The sequence below is a fragment of the Larimichthys crocea genome, chromosome V (genome assembly GCF_000972845.2).
Source record: "Larimichthys crocea isolate SSNF chromosome V, L_crocea_2.0, whole genome shotgun sequence".
NCBI lineage: Eukaryota > Metazoa > Chordata > Actinopteri > Sciaenidae > Larimichthys > Larimichthys crocea.
In genome coordinates, this window is record NC_040015.1 from 1628439 (window position 1) to 1652371 (window position 23933).

The 23933-nt window shown below is 41.5% G+C and overlaps 1 protein-coding gene across 1 annotated transcript in view; it reads left to right on the plus strand.

The window, feature by feature from the left end:
• The window catches only part of LOC104928168 (transcription regulator protein BACH2), a 45342-nt gene that overhangs the window by 8701 nt on the left and 12708 nt on the right, over window positions 1–23933 (plus strand). Inside the window, exons 2-3 of the mRNA XM_010742397.3 lie at window positions 16693–16975; window positions 21437–22864. Coding sequence (XP_010740699.1) covers window positions 16709–16975; window positions 21437–22864 — 1695 coding nt within the window. The 5' untranslated portion in view covers window positions 16693–16708. The remainder of the gene's footprint in view (window positions 1–16692; window positions 16976–21436; window positions 22865–23933) is intronic.

Here is a 23933-nt window from a genome sequence, read left to right on the forward strand (position 1 = left end):
TCCTTGTCTGTGACCACATGACTACTAGTTTTGAGCTATTTATTTCTTCAATCTGTCGCAGTGAAACTAATACAAAAAAAGGAGCAACAATTAGAGGAAAGTCTATAAATGCTGTAGCAAAAATATGTTTTTTGGAAGCCTTCCTACAATGCACTCAATTTGAGCACGCTAGTGTCAGTTTAATCTGAATTCCACTGTGGAGCTGTGCACAAGACAAGGCCTCTTCTTGAAAGAATCTGACTTGTTTTAGCCACAAAACATTTGAACTGTCTTGATCGATCAAATAATTCTTCTACAGGCAGTCGGTAGCGTAGTGGGTTAAGCGGCCGCCCCATGTGTAGAGGCTACAGTCCTAGCTGCAGCTGGTCCCAGTTCGAATCCCGCATCGGACGGCCATTTACTGCGTGTCATTCCCCCTCTCTCTGCTTCCTGTCTATCTTCACCTGTCCTATCATTAAAGGCATAAAAGGCCAAAAAAATTATCTTAATAAAATAAAAATTATCTACCTGCTGGTACAGACATTAAAATTGACCCTGCAGTTAAGACTCTATGTCCTGTTGTGAAGGTAAGCCATACATGAAGACCACTTTCACTGCTTTCACTCAGACAATATGTACCGTAACTAGATGTTTGCTTCACTCGTTGTCTAAGCAGTCAGTCAACTGATGTGCAGCCACATATTCCAAAACACTTTTATCTGTTTTGAAAAAGACTTGGCCTACATGTTGAAAAGAATATGGAGCTGCCTTTTTTGTACGATTGCACATTCAATATTTCATGCATCCATCTGTTCGCACCTTGCGACAATGAAAAGTGTCACCAGCAGCAAATTTGTCACGGCAGAAAACGATCTTCTAATCCCAGTGCAAGCGATGGCGTTCCTGACATTAAAGTGCTTCATCGAACGCCAAGCTGCCGCCGCGCGTTTGTGTCTTGGAGCAGATTTGAACAGCCATTGTTTGGACTTCTGAGAGACACGCTAAGAATTCCTGATGAGGAGACAATCTGTCCGCAAGAACGTGTTTGTATCCCCACAGAGCGGAGGATGTTATTGTGATGAGCTGGTGATGTGTTGAATTTGAACCTGTCTTTAACCAAAAATCTCCAACAGCTACCACTCTGAGTCACCACTCCCCAGGGCATTGTTGGCATTTCTGGCATATCTGGTGCATAACCTCGTCACAGATCTGGCAACCCATCTGGCATTGTTGGTGGTGATTGATGCAGACCGGGGCAGATGGTGAGACAATTTGCCCACGTTTTGGGCACTGCCTAAATCCATATATTCCGTGTAGGGGTTGCTAGGCTAAAGCTAAATCTGTTGATTATCTCACAGAGCATTTCAGCACTGTCTGAGGGACACAGCTAAAGAGGACTGAGAAGAAGGTGTGCCAATCATGTGTGCTAAATCTTTTCAGAATTAGCGTAGATGATATACAATAAACTTCTTGTTTTTCACTATATTTATATAAGCTGACAATTAATTAAATATGTGACTTTGCCCATTTTTAGATTAAACCAGAGGCAGAAGCCAATATGGCGGCTTCAGAAACCTGTGGGTGACATCGCATTTACGCTGTCCATTCTTTGCGGTCAGCGGTGCAGACATTATTCTTCTGGTGTGTTTGGCTGCTAACAGACAGCTTCAGATCCATTACCACTTCCCTTCCTCTGGAGCAGGGCTGACCCTGATTTGCATGTAGGATGTAGGAAAACAAAGACAGACTGAAACAGATTTGTGATCGGGCCAGCAGATACACAATATGGCCATGTGTAAATGAACGTTTCAGAATAATATAGAGATCAGTGCTGCACCAGCAGATTTGTTTTTATTATTGCTACATTTTTTCCTTTAAAACATGTTGCTCTTTTTTAAGGAAAAGGCATTTCTGTCAAAGACCTTTGTAATCAAATGAACTTATAGCTGCAGCAGGAAGGAAGCTGTCTCCAGTGAATGAGGTTTGCCCTTGGAATGCATTCAGCCCCGTGCTTAACACTGTCACCCATTCACCAAGTGAACCCACTGAACCTGGGGGAGGAAGGGATCTATACCAAAACCCTCAGCATTACATCACCTCCTCCTTCGTTGCTCTGTAGATTAAGCGTAGGGCTGATGAGGATGACAATGAGCTTTTACTGCTGTCCAGGAAACAAAGTGCAAGTCAAGTGTTGTTTTCAACTTCAACTTGTCTGAAATGGAGAAAGGGGGAAGAGCATTTACCTTGATTGACAGGTAGATAGGTGTTGTTACAGATGGTTTGAGCACCCAGGCTTGGTTTACCTCGCCCAATTTAGAGGTGGGAAAGGCAGAATAGCTAGAGCAGCAAATCCAAACAGTGCTTCAGAAACCTATGGGTGATGTCATTCATACGCTGTCCATTCTTCATACTGTCATTGGTTGAACCTCCTCTACCAATGTCCAATGTGATATGTGATATAGAGTAAGTGTTGGATTGAAGGACAAGTTCAAGGTTTGACCCAATGATGCATCTACATAAAAACTTTTGGAATCAACAAAAAAAGAATTATAGTTGTCCCCTGTAAGACGTGAATGTGTCATGTCTATAATTGGATGTGTAATCCAGTAGTTGTTGAGCTATTTCAGCCTAGACCAAAGTGGTGGACCAAGACCTGCAAGCGGGGCTCTAGAAATCAGAAACTACAAGCCCGAGCTGTTTGCAGAGAAAAGAAGAAAAAAAATCCAATCAGCTCAAACAATTCAGAGTCAACTCACAAAATCGCCTTCTGGTCAGCAAGTTCTAAAAATCAGTGAATCACTATTGGGAGTAGACTCCCACCTCCCCCACAAAGTCGCTTTAATGTACTCAAACTATGCACCTATTAGCCAGCTGAGTATTTGTGGCCTGAGTAGGTGTGTTGGAGCTGTTTGTGTGCTGATGTAACAGTGCCAATGAAGCTGCAAAGGCTTGACGTTGTGGAGGTTCCACTTGTCGAGAAAGATTAAGATGTTCTCACATTCATCTCCACGTCTCATGGCTCTGGCTTTGATGTGATGCAATTAGGGTTTGCGTTCTATAAGGGATTACAGCAGGAGAGGTGATAAACAAGCACTCTTTCATGCTTCACAATCATGTGGCCAGCTTTAGTGCTAAGACCCAACATAGCACTAACGCAAAATACTTCACGGGGCCGTGTTGGTGTGGGCGTGTTGCTACAGGATACAAGTAAGGAGGTGATATATAATGCAGAAGTGGTGGTTTGTAAACCAACATACCACATGGCTGCACTGTACCAACCTGAATTGGTAAATTAGTTAATAATATACCGTTTATAATCTTTTTTTACGTGGGTAATTTTATTGAGATCGAGACCTGAGTACAGCAGAGAGTGAGAGTCATCCATCACCCATCACAGAACCCTGCGAGTGGGTTCATCCAGTGGGGTTGTTGTCACAGTTTTTCAGGTGCAAATTGATGCATTGTTCCCAAACGTGTTGGTATCAATAAAAAGAACAGGTGTAAAAGTAGCAGTGAATGGATACACATGAGCCACACATGAGAAAGGTCACGGTTGAGTCGTCTCTTGAAACAGAGAATCAACAGGCAAAGGACAAAAGTCTGGCATTGGAAGCATTCTGGTTTCTACTTGTGGTCTGAGTAGTATTGACCAATCACATCTGAGTGGGCTTTGGTTGTGACAGTCCATGCGGAGAAGAAAAGGGTTACAAAAGTCTACAAAAGATGGCATCTGCTTTCATATGCAGAGATAAGCAGAAAAGTGTCTTCATGGTCATTCTCACGTATGAAGCCATTCATTGGACTACAAAGGACAGAAGCCCAGAAACACTGACTAAGATTGATGGTGGAGAAAAGAGATCTGACTTTGCATCTACAAGAATATCAACGAGACAATTATCAAGAGAGCGATGTAGTTAACTACAATAACTCTATTAGAATGAATCATGTTATGATGAACTTGAAGTTGAACCTGACTTGACTGATGATTAAATTCATTCTGGATGCTAAAGTAAGTGATCCCATAAGACGTGTGTTCACTCTGCTGGGAGAAGAAGGAGAGGCAGAGGAAGGGTTGCTTTGTAGTTGAATACTTTTGAGTAAATTCTCAAGCACTTACACACTATATGTCTAGGGATTTTATTGTGAAAGGTAGAAAATTGAAGTGTAAACTGTAATGCCTTGGTTCAGACTACAGAACCTCTGAGTTATTATTATACACATTATCCCAATGTGGGGCAAATATGGATAGAAAGATTGATCTGATGAAGTGGTATTAGGGTCTAATATTATCCTATTAAACAGATTGTCAAAGGTTTACAGCGCTCTCTCAACCTGAAAATTCCTTATGATGAGTGTTTTCAAATTGAGGAGGTCACACAAGGCATTTTTATTCTGATTGGGTCATTATTGGCATCAATAGTAGTCCTTTTCATGCCTTGTGAAGGTTGTTCAATGACTCCTTTTACATTAATAACATAGTTAATCTACGTTCAAACCCTCACCTATGGTCATGAGCTTTAGGTAGTAACCGAAAGAATAAGATTGCGCCTTCACGTCAAAAGGAGCCAGCTGAGGTGGTTCAACATCTGATTAAGATGCCCCCCTGGGCGCCTCCCTTTGAAAGTGTTCTGGGCATGTCCAACTCAGTCCACACAGGGGCAGACTCAAAGCTCCCTGGAGGGACTACATAGCCTGGGAAGACCTCAGGATCTTCCAGGAGGAGCTGTAATGTGTGCTGGGGAGAAGGGTGTCTGGAGTGCCCCGCTAAACCTGCTGCCACCACGACCCGACTGTGGATAAACGGTAGAGGGTGGATGGATGTGAAATAATTGTGTGTTTTCCAGTGTGCTCTCCATAGATGCTGCTCTTTCTAGTCTCCATGCACCAAGAAAATCAGGGTCCAGAACTGTGGCAACTCTGGGACAGCTTACGTTGAGGTGATGACACGTCGCTGAACTCGAAGACCTCTCCTGACGTGCATGAGCCCAGATTCTGGGTTGACATTAGGCTTTAGACTTAGACCAGAGAAGTTTGTCTGGGACGTGGCACAGGTCTAATTCTGCACCTGCCCCAGGGCTCCTTCCTGTCTGCATCAGTGTTACAGGAGCCTCCTTTAGGACTTTTGTTCTGATAATGTGTATAGTACCATGTGTTTCATCATTTTCCTCAGCATTAATTTAAAGTGTTTAGTTTGATGATTCATGCAAACTGTTTGCTGTTACACATGGGGTCATTATTTATGTCTTCAAACATGATTTTTTTTTTTTTTTACTTTCTTAATTACCAGCAGCAGAAGTGTTAATTGCACTGAGCACCATGTTATGTAGTTATTCCTGTTTGACACTCTCTGTTGAGGGTCTTTGGGGCTTCTGCTAATTAGCTTAATTATGTCCAATTAACACTCACCAAACTGCACAGAGACTGATACACGTGTCTCTGTGGGTGTCTCAACACAGAATGCAGCATACTGACGATAATTTGCGGTATGCTTTTGAGAGTGTTGTGTAATTGATGCACATTTGATGTACATGTGGGAGAAAACAGACGAGAAGCCAGATCCAGCCTGGCATCATTTACTTCTTGCACATTTGTTCTTCTTCATGGTGTAAAATACTTGAGTCCATCCAGTTTCTATACCAGGTTACTTCTTTGACCAGTTGCTGGGAGATTCCATTTCAGCAGGAAGGTGGTGGGCACTAAACATCTTTTAAATCACAGTGAAATAAATTATTATTAATCATTTTAATCGTCAACCTAATGTTACGACTTTATTGTCCAGCTGAGGAAAATCAACAACCAACTGTTGGCTATAATTTTGTGCAGGCTGCAAAAAAAAATCTGCAAAGATCATTGGACCTGAGGCGAGCTGAATGATGCCTGGGGGCTCACATAACCCATCTGTAACAGCAGCCACCTGTCAATCTCTAGCGTCCACACTGTTAATTCTGCATAACTCTAAGCCTTAATATAATTAGAACAGGTGAGTTGTATATAAATTCCCCTTCAGTACAGTTGTCATGAACGGGGAAATTAGTTATAGAGACCAAAACTGTTTTTTGTACCAGGCTGTAAACATGTTTATTTCTGCTGTGAAGTTGGACATTTGAACATGGGGACTTATGGAGACTGACTCACTTCTGGAGCCAGCCTCAGGTGGACGTCTGAAGAACTGCAGTTTTTGGAACTTCCGCATTGGCTTCACTTCACAGCCATAGAGGTTTCCACTTGGTTTGTTCTTCTCGCCACCATTCAAGTAGCCTAGCATTTGATAGGTGCTCTAATTGTCGTGTGGCATTGTGAGACTAATCAGGTTGTCCAATGCGTCACTGTAAATGAGAACCAAACAAACCTTTTTAATGTAATGCAACCCAGCTGTAATTTTGAGCTCATCTATACACTGATGATAAACGTATAATAGAGTTGTATTAAATCAGAGAAGATTGTACCTCTTAAAGCCAGTGGGGAGTGTTCTCATTTCGTACACTGAAAAAAACTCTAAATATTAATAATGTATATATTATTGCACAGAAGGATGGCTTTGAATTGGACTACTGCCTACCATTCTTTATGTGTGCCTCAGTCTGGACCCCCCAAAATGCCCTCCCCCATCTTTGCCATCTGCGTTGGCAGTTGTCCCAGAGAGTTTTTGTACAGGTGCACACAATTTGTTTTTATAAATCCCAGCGTCTTAGTGGGAAGTGGCGTGTGCATCTTTCTTCATGTGCATAGACAACAGTTAGAAATGAGGCCCCGTGAAAGAAGCTTCATGATCTTTCTGATTGCTTTGGCTTTTTTTGCAGAAACTATGAGCAACGTTACGACAGAGACAACTGCCAAGTGTTAGTTTAAGAAAAGTCTAGTAGGGTATTTGGATGGAAAAGCTTGTTCCTAGTTGCTGTAATAGTAAAAGCTGCATCACGGATAAACACAGAGGGGTTCTATTAGTCGTCGAAAGTGTTTCTTCCCATCTCATCACTTCTGTTTGATTTGACTGCCTTCTTAGACTGCTGAATTTGAAATACTCCAGCATTCCCATCTCGATCATGACTCACGCAGCAAAACATGGCTTCACTTTCCCTGAAACCTGACAAGCCTGATCCAATTTACGCTTCCCTGGCAGCCTAAGGCGAAGTGATGTCAGCCCAGCCTCCCAGTTTAAAGGAGGGGGAATGCAAGTGTAAGAAAACACAGATGACCAAGGAGGAGCTCCCAGGGGAGGAAAAGTTCACTGTCGATACATCCGTTAACCGTCAAACAGGTGAAATCAAATCCATTGGAGCAGGACTGACTCCTCAATGGTTTTTGGGTTAGTCAGGGAAGTGGCGTCACCACAGTTGTTCGGTGTGACAACAGGAGATGTGAGGAGAGTGATAACACGCCCACGCAACATACTGCAGAGGAGCATGGGAAACTAGTATCCAGGACAGCCCTGAGTCTATGGATGAGATCAACATCTTTAGTCAGTGAAGCTTCCTTCACGGTGGTGTGTGATTCTGAAAGCCTAACGCTGCTTTTGGTTTTCCTGCATTGCAAAACATTTGGAAGACTGAACGAATTCACTGTATTCCATAAAGGTGATGTTAATCATGCTGGTCTTCCTCTGTGGAAACTTTGTGGGCGTTGAGCAACCCACGTGCACTTTGATTTTCACGCCTACACTGTGTTTCCTTGTGAAGGAGATGAAAAAATCCTCGACTCAACATCCATGCCTTCATGACTCATTTGGCAACTGAAAGATTTTGCACCCTCCGAGAAAGTCTTCTTTTATTCCACTGTCTTGATGTGACACATTTGGCCCTTGCACCACATATGAACACATAATTGATATTGTACATACTTACACTCCCCTGCATTGAAATGCTGAAACGTGACACCCTTTGTTTTGATTGGATATGTTGACTGTGAAAAGGAAGTTTTTAAAAAAAAGCAGTTTACAGCACTGCTGTCTGGCAAAGTGCAGTTCCCTTTTTTTGTAACAGCTCATCACTGTTCCTCTCCTGTCCAACTGTCCTTTGAAAATCTGCATGTGGAGGAAAAAGAAGAAGAAAAATATACAGTATGAAAAACAGTGATGGTTTTACTGTAAGCAGGACACACATGTTTGTCCTATCATGATGGCTCTATAATTCATCCATGATCGCACACATCTGATGTAACCAATGACAGTGTAAAGAATAGACAGTGTATGAGTGACGTCACAAACAGGTTTCTGAAGAGCTGTTTTGAGCTGTAAATATGCAGCCATGTTGGAAGTTCTGCCTCTTCCACCACATCTAAAAATCTGCAAAGACGTGGATCATCGGGAACCTGAGGTGGGCTGAATCACACCTGGGTGTTTAAACAAGCCTGAATTTAAGCTATCTGCTTTCCCCACATATTAACCAGAAGTACATGCTGGCTCCAATGATAAATGATAAACAATCACACACAGTGTGTGTGTGGCGCCACCCATAGGTTTTCGAAGTATCATTTTAAAACTTAAAATATGTGGTGCTGGCTACCATCATGTTTGCTGTCCTGCCTCCTCCACCTCGCTAAAATCAAAAAATCGGCAAAGAGGTGAACATCGGTGGTCAATCAAATCATCCACACTGTTAATTCTGCATAACTTTAAATCTTAATATAATTTCAACAGGTGAGTTGTATATAAATTCACCCTCAGGTGTAGTTTTAGTAACGGCCCCCACAGACTGTCTAAAACCTGGGCGCAGTCTCTGTGACGTCGCTCACTGGTTTCTGATTTTGGAAGTCCTGCCTCTGCCAGGCCACCCATGTTCCACGAAAGATGGGGAGCATGGGTGGAGCTGAGGCAGGCTGAATCAAGCTTGATTGCTTAAGCCACACTGTGACAACACCCACCTGTCAATCAAAGTGTCCATGTTCTTAATCCTACATAGCTTTAAGCCTTAATATAATTTCAACAGGTGAGTTGTATATAAATTCACCCTCAGTACAGTTGTCATGAACGGGGAAATTAGCTTTAGAGACCAAAACAGTTTTTTGTACTAGGCTGTAAACATGTTTCTGCTGTGAAGTTGGACATTTGAACATGGGGACTTATGGAGACTGACTTACTTCTGGAGCCAGCCTCAAGTGGACTGTGTAATGATACTGACAACCGATTTCAATCTGCCGACAATCCCCTATAAGAACTACAGGCATTGTGAAAATGTTGCTGAGCTGAAGCGTAAATTGTACATATGTTTCATAAATCTGTATTTTGTAATGCACTGCTTGCAGTTCTGGTTGCAAATTGGCAAAGAAGACAAAAATAAAATGTTGCTATTTCTGGTAAGTTCACAACAACCGTACATGAATTGAGAGACTACCCTCATTAAATTATAGCTCTACACTACAGGAAGCACATAGACTGGAAGTATCCCGAATCGAGATGCAGCATCAGTCAGAATCGGGGAAAAAAATATTGCAGGAACGTGACCCCTGGATGCAGTATCAGTAAATGTCTCAGTGCAGCTTTTCCTCAACGTCCAAGTAGCTCTTCTCAGGGTTACAAATGGTCTCCTGATGGAAGCAGATTAGAGTGGCGAGTGCTTAATGCTGCCAGACCCATGTGCAGTCTGCTGCACTCTTAAGTCTGTGTGTGTGTGTGTGTGTGTGTGTGTGTGTGTGTGTGTGTGTGTGTGCACTTGTAGGATAAAAGGTGAAGGTATTGATGGGGAGTGAGAAGGTATGAGCTCTCAAAGTACCTAGGTCAGCTATTTAGCATCTATAGATTGTAACGTAATCCCTGGTTAAACACATGCACGTGCGCACGCATGCACACACACACACACACACACACACACATCCATATTAAGACATTAAGACATTGCCCACACCCCTCCCTTTTCATACCAACACATATGTCTTTCCGCCATAAATGTTGCACTCACCATCTTCCGAGCCCTGTAGTCCATTTACCACTCATAATTCCTTAGTGGTACAGTGGGTCACTTGGCCTTCACACACATGTACAGCAGTCCTCTGACATACGAGCACTGTGTCAGGAGAGCTGGCTCCACGCCTGAGGGATGAAGAGGTTTCATTTGCACTAAATCCAATTCCACTTGACAATGGCAAGATGAGTTACACAGGGTTGAAGGAGGATGAGGGTTGAGCAAACACTGTTGGCAATGACCTCAGAGGTCATTTATCAAGATCTCAATGACCACAGTGCAAGTGAGAGCTTCCCCAGAGCTGCTGCCTCAACAAAGGCTCATTGTTGAATGGGAGACGCTGATGTCATGGCAGTATATTTCCGGAGCTCAGGAACTCCCAAGGGAGGGCCCCTGGTAATGCAGCCAGGACTGAGGACTATCTTTAGCTATGAAACGTTTTGAGAAAATTTCCTCCTGAGATAAAGTTTCATCTGTTTGTTCACAAGAGTTTGAGCGTTTGATGCGGGAATAAGCAGCAAGCTGATGTGACCTGCCTGTATTTTATATTTCCAGATTAAATAAATAAAAGTTATCTTATTTGAGGAATTGTTTCAACTTCTAAGCCATGCAAGCAGAGGCTCTGGTCTCTGGTTGATCCACCACTTTGGTCCAGCATAAAACATGGGTGTAGTTTTAGTAACGGCCCCCACAGACTGTCTAAAACCTGGGCGCAGTCTCTGTGACGTCGCTCACTGGTTTCTGATTTTGGAAGTCCTGCCTCTGCCAGGCCACCCATGTTCCATGAAAGATGGGGAGCATGGGTGGAGCTGAGGCAGGCTGAATCAAGCTTGATTGCTTAAGCCACACTGTGACAACACCCACCTGTCAATCAAAGTGTCCATGTTCTTAATCCTACATAGCTTTAAGCCTTAATATAATTTCAACAGGTGAGTTGTATATAAATTCACCCTCAGTACAGTTGTCATGAACGGGAAAATTAGCTCCAGAGACCAAAACTGTTTTTTGTACCAGGCTGTAAACATGTTTATTTCTGCTGTGAAGTTGGACATTTGGACATGGGGACTTATGGAGACTGACTCACTTCTGGAGTCAAGTGGACGTTTGAGGAACTGCAGTTTTTGGCACTTCCTGTGTTGGCTTCATTTCACAGCCATGGAGGTTGCTGCTTGGTCCAGACTGAAACATTTCAACAACTATTGGATGAACACTTTGTTGTGACATGAGCGTGGTAAACAGTGTGCTAGCCTTGTCATTAGCTTTGTTTCCTTCCAAATACAGCTCAGATTTTCTTTCTTTTTTTATTTTTTGTATTTTGCTGCTTCATTTCATCAACACTAACTAAAGTAAATGTTCCACATGCACAACAGTGGGAGTGTATCTGTGACAGAGAGTCTCAGTCCAGCAGGGAGGAACACTTTAATACTGAGTGATGCCAATAACAGACTTGCTTCCAACTTGTTTTTTAGCTCCAACCTGTCCATGAACTTCCAGTTACATAAACTCCCACCACTCAGCTTCCCTCTTTCTCTGATGGCTGGATTCATACTTAATCAATATTTTTGTAAAATATGATTTCATAAATGATTTAAACTCAGGCAGTGCTTTTAGTAAATAAATCAGATGTTTTGACAGAACCCCCCCATCTTTATTCATCTCATAAATACACACACACACACACTATATATATATATATAATATATATATATATATATATATATATATATATATATATATATATATAAGCACTACTCACTATACCCCACAGACACCATCAGATGAAAATAAGACATAATCAGGGCAGGGGAGAAGGCAGGAAAGGGTGGAGGAAAGTAGGGCATAGCAGTACATTGGACACACACACACACACACACACACATATGCACATGCATGTACACACACACACACAGCGGAATTGGTGAATTATTAGTGTTTGTTAATTAATATTTGTGTGTAGTAACAGCTCTGGGGGAAGATCCTCGCCCAGTCTTCTGCTCTGCTGCTCCTGTGATTAATAATTTACTCCTGGATGTATCTACTCTGCCTGCTGGGCTGCACCGATTCGGTGTGTGTGTGCGTCCCTGTGGCCACCTTTGTTCATCTCTGGTTGTCTCAGGGGTTTGAATGGCCTCAGATTTGTGCGTCTGATTGATGGTTCTGCCGGGTTGAATGTAGGCTAACGGAGCAAGTGGCTGATGAGGGGAAAGCGCTGTGCTGCCTCGGAGAACTGTGTTATGGGAAATACTGGCAGCGCCGCTTGGACAGGAGGAAGTTCCTGCTGCTCCGCTTCACCTGGACTTTGCCTGTTGATTGTGAATTGGAAGGCTGGATTTGTTGCAAACATTCTGTAATAGAAGAGCATGCCCGGTGTGTAGGTGCAGGTTTACTTACTTACTTTCCGCCTCCCGGCTAAACTGAAAATCAACAAAGACGTGGATCATCAGTGGACCTCAGGTGGACATTGACTAGAACGGAAGCAACTAAGTCAGGTGGCTGTGGCGCACACACACAGCACAGCACATCCATGTTCGGTGGAAATTTTTCCGTAATATTCGAGTCCAAAAAAATATTTTGGACAGTAATTTCTTTTTAAAAGAATAAATTAACTTAATTCAGCGAGCGCATAACTTAAACAATAATCTTGGTACAGATCCTTCAGATTTGTTTTTGTTTTTAAATTGTGACAAAGTTACTCTATAAAAATAAACATGTCAGCACTCTCTAGTGGACAAACTCTGCCATGGAGACACCTTTTCTAAAGCGAGTGTATTGTCTAACAAAACAAAGGAAATGTTTAAAAAGAGGAATACGGATGATCTATTTGATTTTTTTGTTTTGAATTAAATTAAACAGAAAGCTGGTGTAATAAAAAAAAAAAAAGAGCACCAGACATTCAGAAAGCACACACACACACACACACACACACACACACACACACACACTCTCTCTCTCTCCTTGTTAGAAAGCTAACAAGGCGTGTGTAGCTCTCTGTTCAGCATACCTGTCTGTGCTGTAAGTGGTCCAGTGGGACACTTCAGTACTTCACACTACGGCTGTTTCTAGTTGAATAAGGCAGTCTCATATAGAGAACACTCTCCCACTGTGTAGTGTACAGCATTTCTGTGTTTTTAACAGAAAATCCACTCTGACACATATCCAAGTGTTTTCTGTCTAAACATCCAGTCAGTGATTTAGTTTAACAGACTGTGTTGGAGCGGCTGCTCTTCTTCACTTCAGCAGGTGATTTTTAGCTCACTTCCACTCCCCACTTGTAATTTTACAGTTTGGGGATTATGGATATCAGTTAGCTGCCTGTCGGCCCAATCTGCTGCTAAAACATGCCACCCTCTCCTCACACATATTAAAACACAGCCCAGATAAGATGATGAAACCGCTGGCAATGCCTTGTTTACCAAAGCCCATCAACTGTCTCTGTGCAATTTACCCAGCATGGAGGGGAGGGGAACCTGAAGAAGCATGGCTTTAAACGTCAAAGACTGGGCTAATTCAACACGAGGCGTAGAAAGAGAGGCAAAATCATCTGTCAATCTGTGTTTTGTTGTAATGGTAGAGTCAGTAGTGACTGCAGAGCTATGGGCACTCACATCTCAAGTAATCTGCAAGAACAAAGTGTAATGACAGACTGAAAACTCTGCACGAATGCAACCGAAACTCTTGATACGCATCCCAGAATCAATTCCTTAACCAGAACACTCCCAACATTTGTCTTCCAGACATAATGACCCACGAACAGGTAATGTTATAACACGTATCACTATCATCTTCAATTAATTTATGTTGGAATGAATCAAGATTCCATCACAACAATAACATTCACACATTGAAACATAAAAGGGGTGTAAGTTTTCTTTCAGTCTTCTTCTCCACATTCATTAAACTACAGAATCAGACTTAAATAAGACCTCAGCGTGACCTCTAAATTTCACCATATAATAACTGTTTTTCTTATTCTGAATTCTTAACTATGATCATCTGTTTCCTTAATAACCTCCATCTGTTTCAGACACTTTATCAGCTTCAGCACTGCTACTTAACATCCTCGAGAGGTTCTCATCAGACAACATGAGTGTATTTGCTCTGATTCCAAAGGCAGCAAAGTATAACATCCATCATTAGTCTGATATATAGATATCAGTCTGTAATGCTTGTTGTAATACAGTATATTGGTGTTACTGCAAAGTTTATTCAGCAGAGTGACCTGTGACAGGGAGAAGAGCAATCTCACCTAGAATCGGTTGATGTTCAATTATTGAATAAACACAAAAGGTCATGTTACCCCGCTGCTCATCGAGCTCCACTGGCTAAATTAAAATCACTAAGGATTGTCTATAAAGTGGTCTCTGGGTTCAGCACCCACCTCCTTGAATGTCTTTAAACAGGTATACATTACCTCCTGATTGTTGCTCTAGCTCATAGAAAAGGTCAAAATGGCTGTCAAGTTTCCCCTTAAAATCAGTATTGATTTCAAGATCTACTTCTCCTCATTAAATATTTATATAGGGTATTCTTAATCAAACTGAGCCATTATATTTATCATACTCAGTTTGTTTGATACTTGTACTCCACAGGCTGTTAAATGGACGTTCAGTGCAAGAACCCTTTTTTGTGTAAAATAGACAAACCTGAAGGTTCATCGTTGACAAATGTTCTTCTCTACTTTGTTCCAGAGCTCTCAGTCTCATCAGCGTTTTTTACCCAGTTTAGTTTGACAAAAATTGGCACTCGTCGTTGAATGGATCTGCTGATGACAGCCACGAGAGGTGCATGAAACAACAGACAAAATGAATGGTCGGTCTGTCAGTTATAATGACTATTCACCACAGACTTCTGTAAAACGGTGATAAAATTCCACTGTTGAATGAATTGTCCTGGTTTCTAGTTCCACCATGAGGTACAATCACATCAGGTTGGACTGTTACGTGAGGAAGTGTTGTTTTGTTTGTTTTGGTCAGCTGGTACAAGTGCAGGAAGATTAAAGCAGAGTGTGATCCAGTCTGATGAATACAGTCCACGACAAAGAGCGATGTAATGAATATATCTTCCCCTTTCTTTTGTTTCCACTTCCAGCAGGCAAAGCAGTGCTGCAGTGGGTAAACAGTGGCAGTGAACAATTTGCAAGCATCATGAAAAGCGATAGAGAACAGTGTGAGCCTGAAGTGTTCCTGAGGGGGAGCAGGACATGATCTACAATGCTGAGATGATTGCCCCACGGGCCACAGGGAGAACAGCCAGAGAGCACTACTTCAGCAAGCCCCCGGTGCTGGGCTCTGCCTATACAAAAACCATGACTCAGCACAAAGCAGCCCCTCTCTATCCCTGCACGCGCACAAGCACACACACACACACACACACACACACACATACAAAGCCAAGGGCAGATGAGACAGACTGCATGCTCAGCTGTCTGTGTCGAGGCTTTATGTGCCACAGCGCTGAAGTGAAACACAATGGACAGAGCTGCCTGCAATCAATGTGGAAGGCTACCTTATATTCATCTACTCTAATATATATCTATAGATATGTGTGTGGATAGTAACACCTTTACACACATATGTCAGTGTATTACAGGTCAGTTCAGTCAGTACTATCATTCTGCTCTTTAAATATCAGAAAGGTTTCTTTAAAATCTCATGAGAATCACTGTGCTCAATAAATTCATAGTTCTTTTGTTTGTTTCTATTTTTCACTGCAGTCCAAAATCTGAAGATGTTCAGTTTCCATATGCCAATTGGAGAAAAACAGGAAATCCTTGCACTGAGACAAAATGTTGGAACATGGTCTACATGCCAAATTTCTTTATTCTATTTCATGTTTTTTGGCACTTAAATCTGTTCACATTTCTCATTGGAGAAGTTGGAGAAACTTTTCGCATTTACACCTTTCATGTTTTCTGAAATATTCCAGGTTTTCTGGCAGTTTTGGTCCATTAAAATGAACAGAGAAGAATGTTGAAAAATTCACACATTTTTCACAGTTTTGTGGATTTTCAACTTCATCTATTTATTCATCTTTTCAGCTAGAAACTCCACACTGTAAAAAATGTTTTGGGGTTTAAAAAAAAAAAAACATTCGACATGTGGATCCACAGTCTATGTTTGTAAGTGAAATATAAATATTTATATATATTTTTAAAAATCTGTAAAAAAAACAAAACAGAAAAATACACTAAAATGACATTATTATTATTTTTTTTATATATTATTATTATTATTCTTATTATTATTATTATTATTACCATATAAGATTCAGTCTTTTCAGCCCTGTTCACTTTTCTAACTCTTTACACTCATTCAGCTCCTTCATGCAAACTAAAGTCAGGAATTCAGTGTCAGTGTTTCAACAAACCGTGAAATATTTCACATCTTTTAGCGCTCTTTTAATGCTCCGGCAGCGTGCTGGTGATGTACGTCGTGCTTTGCTTGATGCATTGAAAAAGGTTGCAGTGCAGTAAAAGCCATTGAAAACAGCGCAGAGTGCAGTGTTGCTGTGTTGCCGTGTTGTGTCTGAAAACACATGATGTAGTTTTGATACCTACACCTTTAAAACATTTTACTGCAATACTTGATTTTACTGGCTCATTGAAAACATAATGATGTTCAGGCACTGGGGGGTTTATGTTATTTGCTGATGCTTCATAAAACAAAAGCAAAAATGTACAAATTTGTGATCCGTAAACTTTCCCCATACTTCAGATTTCTCTCATTTTCCCAAATGCACTTCTTACTGTTGCCTTTGTGTATTCATTGTGTGTATCTTGCTCACATGGTGTGGTCTTGTCTGTGTTTCTTCTGTGCAGGGTGTTCGAGGGAGTAATGTCGACAGGCGAGGAGCAGGATGGTGAGGCGGTAGCGCCCGTGTACGTGTACGAATCCAAGGTCCACTGTGCCAATGTGCTGTTGAGCCTGGAGGAGCAGCGGCGGCAGGGCATCCTGTGTGACGTCACCATACTGGTGGAGGGAAGGGAGGTGCGCGCACACAGGGCTGTCCTCGCTGCCAGTAGCCGCTACTTCCTGCAGGCTCTGTTGGGGCACAACGGATCACCAGGCGAAGTGGAGCCCATCATTAATCTGCCAGACAAGGTAAAGGGCCACACCGAGAACACAGAAAAAAAAGAGTTTGGATTCAGGTTCAGTGTCTTCAGTGACTTCAGTGACTTCAGTAGTCTCAGGTCATCTTTAGAAAGAAATGTAACAGGAAAACTTCGGAAGTCTGAGAGAATAACCCTGATGAAGACATTTCAGTTTGGTCTCAGGGAAACACTTGCCGTCAGACAAAAATCTTTCTAGTGTCTAGTGTTTGACCCATATGAGAGACTAAGTCAAAAATGTCTGTTTTGATTCTGATTCATTCTTCAGTCTGAGATGCAATGAATCGTACTCCAGTAGGTGGTGGAGTTAAAAACTCTCCCTGCTTTCACACCTCCATACACCTCATCATTAATGGTCGCGTGATGTGTGTGTGATTATTGGATTTTCTTTTGTGGGGAGTTGTCATAGAGGGGGTCAAGTCCTTACCACTGAAATGCAATGTAAGACATAACTATCATAAAATACATATAACACACATGAAGGGATAGGGATAGTATATCATAGTAAAATAATACGGAATAATCATACGGAAAATACGTCACCTCCTCAGATTGGAGCATGCCACTTTAATTTGTGAAATAATTTTATTAAGGAGCAACAACCATTTTGTAATTGGGACGGTCAGTTTTAATTTGGGATGGTCTAAATTAAATTGGGACAGTTAGTGATGATGAGTTAGAGCCCTGGTAACAACGGCCCTGTTGAATTCTAAAATCTGATTGGTCTGTATTTACGAGTCTGTTATGTACAGACTGTTCCTATGGACAGTACTGATCATTCATCTTGAAGACGACAGTGGACGCAGAAAAATAATTTTACGTCAATACTTTGACAAATGTAAAGTAAGCAGCAGTCTAATAAGCAGGATAATACAAGAATCGCTGTGTGTTATTTCTTTCGAAGTATTTTAAATATTGAAGACATACTCTTCAGCTATGACTGATACTAGCATCATCTACGCTAACCTCTTTACACCTCAACCTTATACCAGTAATTTATCAAAGGACGCTGATTGGTCTGAACCGTGTGGTAACCTCTTTACAGGCTGACTGTAGGCAGCTCAGTAGGACAGCGTGGATGTAAATCAGGGACAGAGGTGCTGGACATAAGCACAGAGCTTACTTGACCTTCTACAGATAAATAAGGTTGAAAGAGGACACAGGGCACATGGATGGAGGGTTGACACAAATTGATCTGTTTATGAAAACATGTTGGGCATGAATATCAATGCGGTTACCTTGTTAGTTGGCGCCGCTTCCATCCATCCACCACTGGGGCTGATTGGGGAACAGCTCCTGTCCCAGTGGCTGATGTTACCATATAATGCCCCAGATCTGTCATATTGATTAATATGTCTGTGTGACTCCACCTTATACAGTAATCACTCGCACAGGCCTCCACCACTTCCATCCCCTAATGACCGCTTTATTTTCCACATCCTCTCTGCTGTCCCATCACTCACCCTCTCATAAATTACTGGAACTCGTTATGGCTCAGTGATAAACAAATTTGGGTGTGGACTTCAGTCTTTTTTGGATTAAGGACAATGCTATGTTATGTTCTGCTCAGCTTTCTGGGTTCTCGTAACATGGCAGTAAAGAACAGTGGAAAAGACTGGAAACACCTGACTTATTTTTCTCATGTGCACCTGAAGAACCGATTCAATTAAATATGAGACAATAAAACTGTCTTCACCAGCTGTGTAACAACTTCTTCACAAAAAAACAATATTGGAGCAGTTAGTTAAATAAAACGGATGGTGCAACATAGATACTAAATAAGTCATAAAAAGTCACTTTGTTATTGGTGTAATGTTTTTACTTCACCTCTGTGACTGAATTTTCATCAAACGTTGCTCTTTTGATGCTGCTGTGGCCATGTTTGTTGGCTGTAGACTGATTGTCCACTGTGGACAAGGTGTTATGTCACTCCTCTGGGCTCTCTATAAATGAAATTAATTAAATCAAATTAAAAATCTGTGTATTTCTTGGCTCCCTAGCCATAGTTTCACTAATATTATAGATCATCAGATTGAGATGTAAATGAATTTGCTCACTGTACTGATCAGCCAATCAGTATCAGTAATGCTGTGTTCTGAAAATAGACTGATCTTTTGTCGACACTGATTGAGTTCCCTTGTAATCCCTGAACAGGATGTCATTTCACCTAAATTCCTCCTAAATTTCTATTGATGATGATGATGATGACAATGATGATGATGATGATGATGTAAAGAAGAGGTGTCAAGTTGAAACAAATATATATGTCACTCCATATCGCTGTAATAAGCACAGCAAATCATTCCATTCAGTCAGAATTCAGTTGAATTCAATTCAATTTTATTTATATAGCGCCATATCAAAACAAAACTTATCTCATGACACAATGAAATTATTTGGGTGGCCTACCTGCCTGTCTACCTCTCCATCTACCTGTCTGTCTACCATTGTCTGTGAAAATGTGTTCAGGTGAACAGCCTGAAAGGAGAGGGTGAGATTTTTTTTTGATTGCATACTTTCAAATTCAAGTTGTCTCTTGCTAGTTTCTCTAACTTTGTTACTTCAGCTTTTAATATAATGTGTGATTATTGAATCTCCTGATTTCCTTCTGAATTTGACAAGTGTTATTTATCCAACAAAACAGCCAATGGGCTGGCTTCAGATTGTTCACAGACCTCTGTTTTAAATTCAAGTGAAGGTTTGGTGTATGATTCACAAGACATCTGAATTTTTCATATTTTGTGGAAAGGTGCAGACAAAAAAAAAAAAGAATTCTTGGGTTTGAATATTTCTGTCAGTGTACATATAATACAGCTTCAGTATGATACAGTAATATATATATATATATATATATCAAGTTAGACAGTGGAGAATAACACGATTGAATCCTCAGAGCTAAAGTGGGAATATAAGGTGAAAGCTTGATGTTAAGTGGTTAAAGATCAATCATACTTGAATGATTATTCCCGTCTCCCTCCTCTGCCGTCTTTCTCTCTGCTGCTTCTCATTAGTAAGGTTGGTCTGCAGCCTTTCCTGGCTCCTCTCTGCATGTATAAAGATCTGTTACTGCACAGGAGGCAGCAACTGCTGATGCTAGCTGAAAATAGGCTTACATACACACACACATACATGCATTTTCATGTACACACACATGCACACACACATGCACGCAGAGCAATACAGAGAACATGCAAACATACAGCAACACACACACAGATTCAACATCACGCATATGATAGTAGCCATGCTTACTGCAGGGAATGAGAAGAAAGCAGGGGGGATGAGAGGGGGAAAGGTGGAGAGAGAGGGAAGGAAGGAAAGGATCCAGGAGGGAAGATGAGGCATGTAAGATTGATAAAGCTGGAATATAGCAGAATAACTATGACTATGAAAAAAAACTCACCACCTCTTTGTTCAAGTCTCAATCTGTATTCTAATTTCCTGTAAATAATGTCATAATGTTGTAACATACCATGATATCATTATTTATTTATTTAATCAGTTAATCAGTTTGAGTCCTAAAATAATCTGACTAAAATAATAGGAAGAGGTTTTAGGGGTTTTGGATCACTTTCATTAACTTGTATTACATTTTTGTGTTCTATATTTTACAGGACAAAAACACTGCAGTGCAGGTTATTGTAACAGTCCTTACTGGCAGAGAGGCCTTTGTTTGGGACAGACTTATTTCCCCCTGTTCTACAGTTAATGTTGTATATTGATGAACTCAGTATAGTGTCCATTTCCTCAGTACATCATGTCAGGCATGCCACTTTACCTTTTTTCCTAGAACAATGTTAAGTTGCACTGCAGCACTGACCCCAGAATTTTCAGTCTTCTCTTCATGTTAGAAAATCACAGTGTTGAGTTAATGGTAGCTCAACATTTATTAGAAATGTGGCAAAGAAGAAACAGCTGGAGTAAATTGTATAAAAACATTGTTTTTGTTGAAATAAGATGAATTCAGGGCAGTGAATATGACATCTCTGTTATTGTACTGATAGAGGTGGTGTTTGTGCAGATGTACATTATATCATTTTTACTATTTGAATGTGTATTGTCTAAAGGTCATTTCAACCTATCAGTGTCCCCCCTAGCCGGTTTTAGTAACAAAAAAAAATGGTTACATCAAAAGGGCTCCTGGACTTCATTTCCCTGGAGAAGCTAGAAGCTGCAAGGTAGACAGATGTGGCAATGCTGACAATTTTGTCAGTACTGCTCAGATCCGTACAAAAAACAATAAAACGTAATACTGTAGTTTAGTCAGCACAATGTTTCTGACTTTGTGCATGTCAGATATTATCATTGCCTCTGTCTTCATCTGGAGCTGCTTTGATGTAACGTTTGCTCACTTATAAAAGAGTTCCTAAGGCGCTGACAGTAAAACCATTCTTTTATCTCACACTTCAAAATGAAAATTTTATTAGAATTTCTTCTCTTCTCCCCTCTACAGGTTACCGCTAAAGGTTTCGCTCCGCTGCTCCAGTTTGCCTACACAGCAAAGCTGGTTTTAAGCCGAGAAAACATCCATGAGGTAATCCTGTGTGCTGACTTCCTGGGTGTTCACAATCTGGAGGACTCTTGCTTCCGGTTCCTTCAAGCCCAGCTACAGAATGACGACCAACATGCCAGTAACAGCAAGGTGGAATATGATGACGACATTACGGCTGAGGGAGCTGTCTTTTCTGAGGGAGTATCCTTGGATGATTCTACAGAGGCAAGGCAGCAGAGCAATCATGTAGCAAATACTGTATCTCCTCCCGCTGACCTTTCTCAGTGTCCTAAATACAGGAAATATCAGTACCAGATCTGTGACAACAAGCACAATGGAGAGAACCATGGCAGTGACAATGTTATTTTGGCCAACCATACCTCAGTCAGCCCTGTGAGCTCACAGCTTACAGACAGAAGTGCTACACAAACTCTTCTTACACCCTCCAGGATCAAAGAGGAACAATTTGTGTTTGAGGAAGAAGGAGATGAAAGAAGTGGTTGCAACACAGAGTTGTGTACAGAGGAGGTACTGGAGATGGAGCTAGAGGTAGAAGGGGTTCCAGTAGCAGCTGAGCACTCTCCGAGCAGAGGTTCGCCCTCTTCCTGCCTGCGCTCGTACCTCCAAAGAGGTGGCCTGGATCTCAGCAGTGTGCCCAGCACTACCATCCAACAGCTACTCACCAACAGACTGTCACTCAACCACTACAGGGAACTAGTCAAAGAAAGGCAGAGGGATAAGAGAGAATCTTTGGGTCGAGTGGACCTCAAGACCGGCGTTGCAGATGTGATACCAGCAGCACTGACTGGTATTGGCAAGAACATGGAAAGGCCGGTGTCCAAAGCATCGTCCTCTAAACATGAGGGTGAACTAGACAGATGCAGTGTTATTTTCTCTTCAGCAGGTAGCGAGCGACAAATGTTGGCCCATTCTTACATGGATGAGAAGTTCAGAGAAAAAGTCTCAACCCTGATGCAGGTTGAAGCTCCTTCTTCTGGTCAGTCATGCCTCACCACCAGCTGCCCTATTCCCATCAAAACATCAGCCCACTCCCCTCCTCCTTCTGAGCCCCGAACCCAAACTTCCAGCTCCCGTTCCTCATTCTCTTACCCAGAGGACACAGGCAGTGGTAGCTCACCTTCCAGCCTTCCCCATTTTGACTTCTCGTCATCTCCACACTCAGGCTCCACCTCTGGACTGTCTCACTGCCTGGCTGGGGTAGTGGAGCAGAGGAACCCCCACAGTGGAGAGGTGGTCTTCTCTCAGGGTTGCAACAAGATCAAAAGTGAACGGGGATTCGGTGCAAGCGGTGGCAACTCCAGCGACGAATCAGGCTCTTTCTCAGAGGGGGACAGTGAAAGCGGCATCTCCAGAGTCTCTGGCCCTGAGGTTGGTCTAGTCCTTTATTATACTTTTTTGTCCAGGATTACCCTCTGTGTTATTATCAAGGTAAATTCAACTACCCCCCAAGACTGATCTAGTCTGGACCCTATCCCAAGATTTTCATGAATCAGTTTCTTCATTAACAAGTAGAAATCAGTCAGGTTTTTTTTGTTTGTTTGTTTTTTTAAACGTTTGTCATAAAACCACTAAAAATGTTTTATCAGGAACCTGCTCAAATGTAGCCTGACAGTAGCACAAATATAAGAGTCATCAGTGAACTGACTCAGTTAATCAGCAGTTATCTAGAAAAAGCTAACATTAGCTCAAATCAGAACCTACCAGGTTGTCACTATGAATTTTCATGATGCAGAATGTAACAAAATAATAATGAGTAGCACACAGTGAACTTATTGACTCCACGCCAACATTGTATCCTGTTTTCCTAAAGCCATTAGCCTAAGGCCACTGGGGAAGCCTGCTAGCAAAACACATGCTAACACGCTATACTAAGATAGTGAACATGATTATACAACATTGTACCTGCTAACATCAGAATGTTGGCATTATGATTATAGACTGTTCAGACTGGCAGAACAAGTCATTTTTTGGCATATCCAGATTGATTTTAAAAACTCAGTCAGATCTTTACTGTATCATCAGCATATGTAGTTACTGGCACCTATGTTGTTACCACAGCAACCCATGCATTTAAAAAAAAAAAGAAGAAAAAAAAACAGTTGCAAATAACAGTGTGGAAAGTCACCAGAGACAATTTTTCTGCAGTCTAAACTAATAGCACAAGCATGTTAGCATGCTGAAGTTAGCATTTAACTCAAAGTGTTCTGTGTTCTGATATCTCTGAAACACTTCATATCCATTCATATCCATTCATATATCCATATTTCTGTGACTCAGAGGCAAATTTAAGCTACATACAATTTGGTACTTTAAAAAAATACAAATGAAATCATGTGTAGTGTAAAGTTCCCCTCGTGTCAGTTCATGAGTAAATCTGTCTACATAAGACACAGACGTGGTGCTGCTGTAAGCCAGATAATGTGATTTTCACTCTTAA